This window comes from Pollachius pollachius (genome assembly GCF_949987615.1).
Source record: "Pollachius pollachius genome assembly, chromosome: 12".
NCBI lineage: Eukaryota > Metazoa > Chordata > Actinopteri > Gadiformes > Gadidae > Pollachius > Pollachius pollachius.
In genome coordinates this window covers 2059263-2072466 of record NC_136945.1, presented here as the reverse complement: position 1 = coordinate 2072466, position 13204 = coordinate 2059263, and the positions used below count along the sequence as shown (strand labels likewise).

At 42.8% G+C, this 13204-nt stretch overlaps 1 protein-coding gene across 1 annotated transcript in view; it reads left to right on the top strand.

Annotated features, from left to right (window-relative positions):
* The window catches only part of LOC307084118 (calcium-dependent secretion activator 1-like), a gene marked incomplete at both ends in the record, with an annotated part of 142057 nt that overhangs the window by 22955 nt on the left and 105898 nt on the right, over positions 1 to 13204 (top strand). The window contains one exon of the mRNA XM_079748340.1: positions 4814 to 4927. Coding sequence (XP_079604466.1) covers positions 4814 to 4927 — 114 coding nt within the window. The remainder of the gene's footprint in view (positions 1 to 4813; positions 4928 to 13204) is intronic.

Below are 13204 nucleotides of genomic sequence, written 5' to 3'. Positions count from 1 at the left end.
TCTCATTCATGTTTTCTTTTTTATATATATATATATTTTTTTACTTCATTTAATTCCTCATTATTCAGGCGTTACAGAGCTTTCATGGTCATAAATACAAAATACGAACTACAGTTTACTTTAATTTCTTTGTTTTTATTGACGTAGAACGGAGCAAAGACTCCAGGGATTGGGAAATGCGTTTATCCAATAAACAGCTTGCAGGTCAAGTCCATTTTCGGAAATGTAGGGGGATATATGAGCGACCCCACGTCTAATGGCATGACCCTAAAGACACGTCAGACAGAGAAAGCGACTTCGTGGTTGGTTGCTTGTTGTGGCACTCATGGAAGGCAAGAAGAGAAAGGAGGGGCTGAAAAGGCCAGAATAAAGAAGAAGCTGATGCTGGAGGGGGATACATCTAAGTGCTCAAAAATAACGGATTTATTCCGAAGTCAGGCATCAACGAGTCGTGCAGGTGAATTGACAGAAAAACAGTTAGCCAGAGCTCAATCATTAACGTTATTGTTAGGGGGCGCAAGCACAAGCTGCTAGTCAAATGTGTATGTGCTGGCTGGTATATTTCAGACAAATTAATGACTTAACTGATCTTTCTCTTTTAATGGATGGAAAATATGTTAACAGATTTGGAACATGTAGGCCTATCTGCCTAAGCCCACGTTGAAATAATTTTGATGTTGAATGTTGGTTGAAATAAGTGGTTGAAATAAACAGATTGATTTCATACAAATCATAAAAGCCTCTCCCTGTGTCATTGTGTGTGCGTGTTTACGAGGTGCGTGCGGGGTTCTTCATTGACCGATTTTCGATATTATTAAACAAATATTGAATAGTATTTTTGCGAGAAATGCACATCCCCAATTAATACCAGTATAAATTCGATTTTTCACTGTTTTTGTTTGTTTCTTTGCGTTTAAGATATTAAGTGATTTCTTGCCGATGATCCATGGCTGCCTTTGTGAATGTCGGCACACATCGAATAATCGATTATTCGTTCATACCACCCACCATGAAAATGTTGAGTTATTCACATCCCTATACCCACTAACTCGCTGCCTATATACAAGAAAAAAGTTTGAGCATTGTGATGACGCTGATCAGACAATGCTAGGAGAAGAAGTCATGGCTACAATTACAGATGTGCATACATTGCAAAATGTTATAGGTGCAACAGAGGATAGTATGCAGTGTATGCTAAACAAAATGCTTATGTTCATTAGTGAAATATGATAGGGAAATATAATGATTGCAACATATGGAAAATAATACATTTGTGATAGTGTAACATAAGTGTGGATTATTCATATGCAACTCATTTTTTTACATCATTTATGTGTTGCATTTAACCATGTAATGGTAATACTGTTCATAAAAGCTGTTTCTATTTTACGTCATAGAAAACCCATAAAAGCTTTAAACCTACACTTTAAATATTGTGTCAATATTGTGCATTTGCGTAGTGCCATCTAGTGGTCATATATTTTATATTTCGTTAAGTCTTCCCCAAATGCGTAGACTTGGCTGGCGTTGACAGCCCTAGTAAAAACTAAATCGCTATTTTAAACCACTTAAAAGGTTAGAAGTAGCCCGACACTTATTTGGTAGTATAATAAGGGTCTTAACATATAAAACGAGGCATTGATAACTTTGTAAGTGTACAGATTGTTTATTGAAAAGGACATTTTATACACACAATACCATCATGGACATATTATAGAATGGACAGCGGATTCCAAAATGACGCCCATTAATTCCTATGAAAACTGCTCAATGTCGCAGGGCAACATCAAGGAGAGATTTGCTTCCGCATCATGGGAGCCTAGCCACGTCCTAGTTCATGACGTACCAGATGCAAAAATATTCATTGTTTTCTAGCATTGTTAGCATTGTAGCATCATAAGCGAGAGGTCTGAGCGATTGCAGTCGCATTGTTTACCGACCATGGAAGTATAAGTTGACTTCATAAATATGAAAGATTGCTCCATATAACACCAACATAGTAAATGTATGCAAAATACAAATTTATCATTACACGTATGAAATATCAAATCAAGCATACTCCCCCTCTTTGTAACAGGTCCTGGAGACTGCATGAAGAGCCAGCCTTCATGTGGTATAATGGCTGACGTATTATAATAACATATGACATATTTTGGATGTATTTGCTGATATTATACTTTAAAGACAATTGTGCACACTCAGACCAATTAGTAGGGTAAAACAAGAGTATTGACATTCCTTTTATCATTAAGGTTACAATGACATGACTTTTTCTGTGTTCTAAGTGGCACTATCAACACACTACTGAAATTATGTGTTTTATCCTCCCGCCTTTATCTACTGTTCATTTCCTTTTGTAGGCACGGCGTGGGCTGTGTAGATTTTGGATTAATAAACAGTCCATAACTGGGTTGGAGTTGAGCTGATCTGTGAACTTTGATCCCAATCAAGGAAGCTATAATCTAATAGGGTTTTCTAGCCTGCATGCGGTGGCCACGGTAACAGTAACCAAGGGCAGAGGCAGAGGGCCATTGGCCAATGAGGAAGAACTCCTCCTTCACATATGGTCATTTAGCCTGTACATGAATGTGTAAGACACTTCATCTCGTACATGAGAGACTCCTTAGCGACGCATACACGTCTGTATGTAATTACTGTGTACCTGATATGGAATACATGATATTTGATCAGAACTGAATCCATAATCAGACAGTTACAATGATTGGATTATATTGGTGGCGGGGTTGTATTGGTAGCTTCTATCCAGTATGTCCCCACATTGTTTGAGATTAAGTGGTAACGTGTGTCTCAATAGGACCAGCTGTGATCCCATTAGCTTCTGCTTATCTGAGGGCCAGGTAGAAAGATAGAGATGTAGGAAAAAAAATGACCATGGGAAACACACGCGTGTTGAAATGACATGTTACATATTATGACCACCATTTATTCATACCCACATGTTATTTTTATGCACAGCCATGATTGTCCTATCAAATAAAGAAAAAATCCTTAAAATCCATAGAAAATGAGCGCAAATGTGACTGAAGTTTTTATTCGAATTGATGAATAATTCATTGTACATTGAATAGTGAGAAGGTCACGTAACCAATCTGTTGACTCTGTTGTCAGGCGTGGATAATGTGGAAAAGGGCTCACAACTTGGCCCATGTTAAATCACTCAAATGACTTGAATGATGAGATAGATGCAGGCCTTCTGAAGTCATACTCTCCCTGTGGCAGGTGTCTGCTAGGATCCGGCTGGGGAAGGAACAGACATAAAGAGCATACAGTCTTCAGTGACTATCCCTGACCGAAATCCAACCTGGGCTCTAAACAGTAAACACAAACTAGTCCAATGCCTGCAGTCAGGTCGTCCAGTAGTTCACCTCCCAGGAGCCAGGCCAGTCTCCTTGACTCTGGGCTTGTCTTACTGTAAGAGGGAGCACAACCACAACCTTTCACAACCTGAGCACAACCTGTAAATAACCAGTGGTTATTTACAGGGATGGACCTGAACTGGCCTCCATGCTCTTCTTGAGAGAACTACAGAATATAGTATTTTATCAGTTTATTGGCAAAGATAGATGCGTTATTTGAGTTGCTAGCTGAAGCGAGGGGGAGTTTCGCATTTTTTGATTTGTGGATCGATTATTTTGCAAGGACAACCACAACAAAGCTGAGAGTGACAACTAAACACACAAGATGTGAAACTTATACTCTCCGCCGGGGTCCGAGATGAGCACCTGTTGCCCCCAGCCAATGACAGATAGCTGCTCACTATCTGGCGGTTACAAAAAGGGCAAAACATTACTACTCAGAAATGTTTTACCGACAAATCAATTGATTTTGTCTGTAAATGTTTGCAAATGTCAGGTAAAAAGACAAACCTCAAGAAGTTTATTTTTCCCTGTCACATATTTGCTGTCACAGCCTCCAATCTCCAATATTGAGAACCCAATGCAATCATTTTAGTCAAAGAAAAGTGGAAGAAATTCAGGAAAATACATTTTAGCAGCATGGCCAAAGCCATGCTAGGTTTCCCTGCCAGATAGTGGTGGAAACACTTTACAGTACAGTTAACCCTAAACAAGGATCACTAGGCTGTGAGACACATTGATTTAATTGAACATTGGCTCTGAACCTTAGGGCGGACAGGCGCGGTTGCTGAGCAATTAGTAATATCAGGGTTATGCTGCTGCTTATTTGCACTGACTTAAATTATTATGGTACATAACAAAAATTTGTGTTTAATTGCACAGTACTTTGCATAATTTTTTACTAAAATAGTTTTTATGTACACAGCAATGTATAATGTTGCCATGTTTCGTAAGTGACTTATTAGATTCAAAGTGAACTTTGTTTATTTGAAGCTAGGGTAGGCAATTTATCTTAGATGCATTTTTGTCATATTTGTTTGAATTCTATTGACATCCCAACAATAAATAAAATGCTCTGGCAAAAAAAAGGAAGGTGTGTGTGTGTGTGTGTGTGTGTGTGTGTGTGTGTGTGAGTTTCCCACTTACCATGGCATTGTGTGTATTTCAATGTATTGGGTCAATAAACATGGTGTCACAGGCCACACATCATTAAGGAAAGCCAACATGCATTACACAGAATAGTAGTCAGCCTGGAGACGACAGGCTGTTAAAGCACATAAAGGAGTAGAAAGATAGGCTCCATGAAGTGGCACCAATATTTAAAATGCTTTCAATGGACATTTGATCAGAAAAATGAAAGTAATTTGATCATATATTGTTGTTTTATCCTTTATCTGGGTAAATCAAGTTTACATCCAAACCTTCCTCTTCCTCAGATCAGCAAGCAGCATCTGCAGACGGTGAAGGAGCGATTCCAGGCCTTCCTCAGCGGAGACACGCAGATCGTTGCAGACGAGGCCTTTATCAACGCAGTCCAGAGCTACTACGATGTGAGTGGTACACAGAACAGCACACCAACACAGGACCAGAATGCAGAATCGCTAACATCTTTTCTCCATCTCAAATATCCAACTGGCTGCAATTGCAAGTGTTGAGGTGTGAATTATACAGAGATGGCTGTTTTAATGATAATTAGGGCTGGGCAAGTTAATGCGTTAGTTACGCGTTAACGCAATCTTATATATACACTCTATATTGGAGTGGATTTAAAATATAATTTTAAAAGTAGTTAGCTCACCAATACTATGCGATTAATTGCAATTAAAACTTTTAATCTTTGACCAGCCCTAATAATAATACAAAACAGTCAGCTATAGTCATGGCCATGTCCATGGTCAGGTTTATTCAGTCAGTATTCATCTGGGACCCTTGTCACCATCTTCGCTTCATGTTTCTTATACTCATTTAATAATTAGAATAGATACTTGAGTATTAATTACTGACCGACTTTGATTGTTGATTGTAAGACACCCACATATTGTTTGCATTTCTTACATTAATGGCTGATCCTTTGTTGTACATTTTAATAATGTATTATCTTCCTGATTCTATAGCACAAACTATATACACATTATATAATTTGATGTCCAGATATATTCTGGGTTTCTGTCGGGTTGGGTTCAGTTGGGTTGTCCTCCAGTAAACCCGGGGATCAGTGTAGCGAACCCGGCCAGACAATGGTGAAGCGTACTGATGTTTCCAAAGAGGTTATTAATGTACAGCCGTTCGTTCCTTATTTTGTACATTAGTCCTTTCCTTTCTGGAACACTATAAGAGCTTGTTCCCAATTCCAGCGAGGTGCTTAACACATACGGGGAAATCCTTACAATTGCGGAGCTATATTGATCTCTGACCGTCACATGTTATCATCTGCTCCGTGCAAAGGAGTACCAAAATAAAAACATGTAATAGTAAAGTAGAAACAACAAATAAAAGCATACAGGCAGCGATAATCTGTTATTAAAACCCCTTTTTAAGAGTTACTTACACTCCCACCAATCATGAGTGAATAATGAATAATGGAACAGTATACAATTTGCATTAATCACGAGTGATTTCAACTGAAAAAGACCCTTCTTATGTAAGAATACACATAGAGTAGCTTTGAACACAGGTAAAACCTCATAAACTGCGTTAAGGTTATAAGGTATGTGGAGGAGATATAAGATATTGAAGGAGGAACCTGGTTTTAGTCAGCCTCTAGCAACAAAACTAGTTTCTGGACTGGGCGCTCTACTTCAGACATCTTGTGGAGACACTCCCCGCTTTTGCCAAGATTCCTGTCACGAGGCAGATCTTAACCCTTCTTATGAGTCCATCTTTGCCAATAGTGGTTCCTGTGACTCTTCCCAATCTCCACTCATTCCTGTTAACGTCATCTCCTTTCATCATCATAATGTCTCCAAGTTGCAGATTCCTTCTGGGGGTGTGCCACCTCTGTCTGAGAGCGATATTGGCAAGGTACTCCTTACGCTATCGACTCCAAAACTGTTCTGCCAAGTATTGAACATGCCGCCACCTTTTCTTCCCATACATGTCTTCCCTGACAAATTCTCCTGCGGAGGTTAGGCCTTGGCAGATTTCATAGTTAGGAGATGGTTTGGAGTGAGTGGCTCAAGGCCGTGGGGATCATTGAGGTTGGTAATGGTCAGTGGACGACCATTAACAATCGCCATAGCTTCATAGAGAAAAGCCCGGAGAGAAGCATCATTTAGCCTACCAGAGAAAAGGGCAACGTGGTCCTGAGGACGTTTCTCACGGTCCTGATTTGTCTCTCCCACACCCCTCCAGCGTGACTTGAATAGGGTGCGTTCATGACAAAGTCACATTGTTTGTCTGCCAAAAATGCAGCCAGCCGGTCTGCATTAACTTCCTTGAGAATTCCTTTGAATTTGTTTTTGGCTCCAACAAAGTTGGTCCCTTGTCAGACCTAATCTGTCGAACAGCGCCTCGTATGGCAATGAAACATCTCAGGCCATTGATGAGAGCGTCCGTTGACATGCTTTCAAGCATCTCAATATGGATGGTGCGGGAACTTTGGCAAGTAAAGAGAAGGCCGTACCTCTTGCTCTCCTTTCTTCCTTGCTTGGTGAGGAATGGGCCGAAGCAGTCCATTCCGCAGAAGGTAAAGGGGGGTGATGGTTCCACATGTTCAGGGGAAAGATCTGCCATCTTTTGCTCTTCAGTCGGTTTCCGGTGCCATCTACAGGTGACCCATTGATGAATGTAAGATGCTACAGCACGATTAATCCCTGGTATCCAGTAGCCGTTGGACCTGATCTCATTCATGGTGAGACCTTTACCTTGAGGTCTCATTGTAGCAGGTTTGGGCAATGAGAGCAGGCGGGGTTGTCGTTCTCTCCGCAGGAGATCGGTTTATTTGTTTTCAAAACGTAACAGAAATATTTAAGATGCAACAAAAAGGGTCCATTTAGAGCCGTCTCGCGGTGGATCTCGGTAAGTGTCACTCGCTCCGGACCTCCGTGGTCCGTTCGCCCTGGGTTTGGTCTCTCTCCACTATAACAGAAAGCAGGCACATAAGTACACCCTCCCTGATTGACCTGAGTGCAGACACCTGCTCACCACCAGGTTCAATCCCCCCGGCCAATCCCGTGCGCTCCCAACCTGTCCATACTCCTCTTGCAGGCCAGACGTCGCACGTCCCCCCACACTCATCCTGTCATGAAAGTGAGCAATCAACATCTTTGTGATGTGATGATTCTTGGGAATGATTACAGGGTGCTTGATGGAGTTGGGAAGAGAGAATTGTTCTTGCGGATGCGCCTTAGACTGTGTGCAACACCTCGAGTTGCCAGTGACCAAGATGAGAGCTTAGATAACCGATCAACCAAGCTTAACCGCTCCGTGGTTCTTGTGTGAGATTTCCTTGTTCCATAAGAACCGTGGTCCAGTGAGCCAGGTGGAAGACAGAAGCTCACTGGTGGTCAAGTCACGAGAACAGTGGTCAGCAGGATTCTCGTTGGTCGGTACATATCTCCATTGCTGCGGAGCTGAGCTCAGCTGAATCTTCTGAACGCGATTGGCCACAAAGGTGTGGATCGCCGTGCCAATTTTTTTATGTATCCCAAGACTACCTTTAAATTGGTCCAGAAGAACTCAGTTTCAGCAGATCCTAATTCCTCCTTGAGTAGGTTGCTTGTTTTCACAGAAACAACTGCTGCCGTCAATTCCAATCTTGGAATAGTAGTGAGTTTTGTCGGTGAGACGCGTGACTTTCCAAAAACTAAGGCGCAGTGTACAGCTCCATCTTCATTTTGCAGTCTTAAATACAGTCTTAAATATAGCACTGACCGTAACCCTTTGTGCTGGCATCAGAGAAATTATGTAGCTCTGCCTTTAAGACCCTTCCAAATCCAGCAGGTAAGTAAGTGCGGGGTATGGTGACATTATCCAGATGAGCCAGATCACTTCTCCACTGTTCCCATCGTAAACGAAGTTCATCAGTGGGTGGATCATCCCAGCCCGTGCCACGTCTGCACATCTCTTGAAGGATGATCTTTGCTTTGAGCAGGACAGGTGCCACAAGCCCGAGAGGGTCGTACAGAGAGGCCACTGTGGACAGAATGCCGCGGCGTGTCACAGGCTGCTCTTTGAGGCTGACGTTAAGCCTGAAGTGGTCAGACTCAACGTCACATTGAATCCCGAGTGCTCTCTCAAGTGGCAGGTCACCGAAGGCGAGGTCACCGAAGGCGAGGTCACCGAAGGCGAGGTCACCGAAGGCGAGGTCCATATCTTTCACATTGGTTGCTCTTTCAGAGGATGGTACACTTTCTAGGATGTCTCTGTTGTTCGACACAAACTTGTGTAGTCTGAGACCACCCGTAGCACAAAGTTCACGTGCTTCTCTGGCAAGCTGAATAGCATCTTCAGTGTTTTCCACCCTTGTAAGGCCGTCATCGACGTAAAAGTCCCTCATGATATATCGTGAGCCTTGAGGGTAGACGTCAGCCTTAACCTTAGATAGATGCTTCAGCCCAAAATTTTGTGTATCCGGGAGAGGACGCCGCGCCGAACAGATGCACTTTCATTCAGAACTCGCTAGGCTGCGATTTCAAGTCTCCTTGCTTCCACCAAAGAAAGTGCAAGTAGTTGCGATCAGCTTCTGAAACATGGAATTGATGGAACATCTTCTCAATGTCGCACGTCAGGGCAATGGGGTGCTGTCGGATGAGAACTCCAATCAAGTTGTTTAACATGTCAGGTCCACAGAGAAGATGGTCGTTCAAGCTGGTCCCTTTGTACCTGGCTGAGGAATCAAACACTACACAAAGTTTATCCGGCTTTGTGTAGTGGCGTGGCGAACACCATGATGGGGAATGTACCACCTCTCCCTCTTGCTCCCACCGTCTTCAACCAGCTCTGCATCCCCCTTTTCAATGACGTCTTCCATGAACCTGATGTACTGTTCCTTATATTTTTCATCCCGTTGCAGTTTCCTTTTGAGGTGGTTAAGGCGTACCACGGCTGATTCCTTGTTGTCAGGTAAGGAGGGTCTGGCTTTAAAGGGCAGAGGCATTTCGTAGTGGCCATGTATGTTTTTCCGTATGCCCTCTTCTAACTTGTTTAGGAATGGCCATTGCCATCTTCACTGCCATCCTTGAAGTCTGATTCCAGGATGCGGATCACATCGGCAGGGGGTGCTGGAGGCAGCTGCTTTACTGTGATTCTGTGACACAGATGACTTTTGCTCAGGGAATCATAGCCTTGTGATGAGCAATCCACGATGCTCCATCCTAAGTCTGTTCGTATAGCATAGGGTTCTTCATTTCCCCCTACAATGACTTGCCATGGAGCCATAGCCATGGAGCAGTTGTAGCTGATGAGAAGCCCTGCTTCACAGTCCTTCAGTGATTGGATTTCATCAACAATTTCTGCAAGATGACTCCATTGTTTAGCTGTCTCACAAGTAGGAATGTGAGTGTGATCTATTGGTGTACAGTCCTTTGTGTAGGCTACTGGAAGATTGACTTGAATAGCAGAACTGTATCCCCTTACAAGAAGGCCAGAGACACTCTCACTTCCGATGATTGTGTTCTTTCCACTCATGGTGGTCAACTTTAACTTCACAGGACACTTGTCAGCATCAAGACCGTCGCTCACTTCTTGGTCGATGAATGTAGTGTCACTCTGGGTGTCGAGGAGAGCGTAGACAAGTTTCTCAACAGTCTGGTTATTTTTGAATAAAACTTAACTGGTATTACCATCGATGTGTTGGATGAGCCTTCTGGTGCTACACTGAGTGACGTTGCAGCAGGACCTTGACTTATCCTTGCCTCGGATGAAGACCTATCCTTCACATAGTTGTCGTCGTGAAGGGCGGTCAGATGCTTTCCCTTGCAGGTCTCACAAAACTGACGATGACAACAGTCTTTCGCGCTGTGGCCTATTTTCAGGCGTCCGTAGGAGAGCTTCTTCTCCTTTATGTAGTTTCGGTGCTCCACTGCGAGCTTGGAGCATGCATGAAGTTGGTATTTGACATCTTGACAAAGAATACATGGAGTCATAGCCTTTCTTGACCTTTGGTTCTCGTTATCTGACCTTTGGTTTTCATTATCAGCAACTGTGTGAATGGTGAGAACGCTGGCCCTATTTCTCTTCATGTCTCGGGAATCTCTCTTTTCAGTGCTTAAGTCTGATGAGATAGTAGAGTTTTTCAGCTGGAGAGATTGCTCTTTGATCAACAAGCGAGGTAAACGCTGCTTTCCATTCAATGAATCGTATTGGATCAACACTTAAGACGAATGGTTCAGGAACGGGATGCCTGTTTAAGGCTATGCTGTCTTTAAGAACCTGAGTGAGTGAGGAAAGGTCTGTGTGAGAGGGTGCTGTAGCATGAGGTGAAGGGACTGCAGTTATAAGCACGTTATTTGCTTCCTTCATTGTCTGTGTAATAAGCAACATCACGTTCCGTCTCCTTATCATAGACCGTGAGCTTGGCCTGAGCTGCCCGCACTTCCTTCTCTGCCTGCAATCGCTCCAGCTCATGCTTTTGTGCCTCTAGAGCCTTCTGTTGTTGTTCCTCCAACTCTCGTATAGATTCTCTGTTTTTCTTCCTCTAACAGCATCTCGTAATTTGCTTTCTTCACTGCTAGTTCAGCTGCTGCATCAGCACGCTTGGCTGCTAGTGATGATGTCATAGAGCAGTGATCAGACTTGTTAGACTTATCATGGACACAGCAGATCCATCGATGGATTTTGCACAGTCATGGCAAAGCAGTTCATGAAGACAGCATCTTTCCTGTTTCTCGTCAAACTTCCTTGTCTATCGTTCTGCTGTAGGCGATGTTGATGATTTCTTTGGACACCGATTCACACGTGTCAACTCGACGTCTTATGTAAGTTGAAGGTGTGGTGAGATCTCGAATTTCAAAGTACATATATATCTTCTTCACTTGTCCTAAGTTTGTCAATGAGAAGCCAGAGGTCACTGTCTTTCACGTATGTCTTTAGTTGCTCTCTCGCTCTGCGTATTTGGGACTTCCATTTCTCGTACATGGATAGCAGCCCTTTCTCCCCTTTCTTGGCCTTTCCCTCTTGGAGTGCACGCATCTTCTCTGTAGGATGCCATGCACGCTCGGAGCGACAGAGGTCTTTAGGTAGGTCATCACCTGTTTTTTCTGATTTACCTTGTTGATCAGTGAGGCTTTGTTGTTTAGCTTCAACGGTCTCCTTCAAACCTACTGTCTCAGAAGCATCTGTCGCTGTGTGGAGTTCACTCTGTGGGTCTTGAACTGCGTCTGCTTCTCCGCCCCTTTCTTGTTAGCTGACTCTGCCATAATCATCTGAATTTTTAACCCTTTAAGTTAGAAGAAAACCCTTAGGCAGATATGCTCAGAAAACTTAAAGTGAACGGCAAAAGCACAGCATATAGTTTGTCAGTGCATAATTATCAGCAGCGCAGATACATTAATATAGAGACACTCAAATGGCTATAAATATGAATGTAAACACAACAATAAATGCAATTCTCAAGGTGCATAAATGCAAAACAAAAGGTGAAAAATGTCCTTCAATTAGTAAGAGTCCATTTATAGCATATCATTGTATCACCAGTTTCCCTTTTACTGTAGTTGAGCAGGTGAGTATTTATACGTTTACTCTATATGTTTAATGGTTCTGCTTCAATGTCACTGTGTATAACTGTACTTGACCATTGCCCAAAATCACTGTCACTGCCACCTGAATCACTGTAGAGCAGGCGTTGACGTATGGGAATGTGCGTTGTCTGGTGAACCCCTGTGGACACCGAGTGGCGCGACAGCAGCACGCCGTAGAAAACCCTCTGTTGTGGCACATCTCAGGAGCACACAGTGGAAACTCTCTGTCGTGGCACGTCTCGGGAGCACACAGTGGAAACCCTGTCGTGGCATGTCTCGGGAGCACACAGTGGAAACCCTCTGTCGTGGCACGTCTCTTCAGCGGCAGATTGTCATAATCAATGAGGGTCAAGCTCTTACTGCAGCATACTGATGTTTCCAAAGACTTTATTAATGTACAGCCGTTCGTTCCTTATTTTGTACATTAGTCCTTTCCTTTCTGGAACACCATAAGAGCTTGTTCCCAATTCTAGCCAGGTGCTTAACACATACGGGGAAATCCTTACAATTGCGGAGCAATTGATCTCTGATCGTAAGATGTTATCGTCTGCTCCATGCAAAGTCGCGGACTTCCGGTCCAGGAGTACCAAAATAAAGGCACCTAATAGTAAAGTAGAAACAACAAATAAAAGCATACAGGCAGCGATAATCTGTTATTAAAACCCCTTTTTAAGAGTTACTTACAATCAGTGTTGGCTACTGTATATATTTAAAGCCTGTGGAGGAGACCCATCGAGAACCTCACAAAATTGCCTCTTGTTATCATGCTGCTAGAGCGTGGAACAAAGTCACTGCTGAAGGATAACTGTGGTGCTATTCAGCCACACCCAAATGAAACATCTTTGATCTGTGAGCAGTCATTTTTTCATTTGATGTACTTTAACTGTTGTGTATCTATACTATGAACTGTGTTTTTATTGATGCATTGTTCTTATCATTGTAAGATATTGTCCTGTGGGGGTGGCTCAGTGGGTAGAGCGCATACCATAAAGGCTTAGTCCTGACCGCAAACTTACTGCGGGTTCGATTCCTAACTGTGGTCCTTTGCTGCATGTCCTTCCCTCTGTCTCCCGTACCTTCCTGTCTATCTCAATCTATCACAAAGCATAAAAAATGCAAAAGAAAATCTTAAAAAAATTGTATTGACCT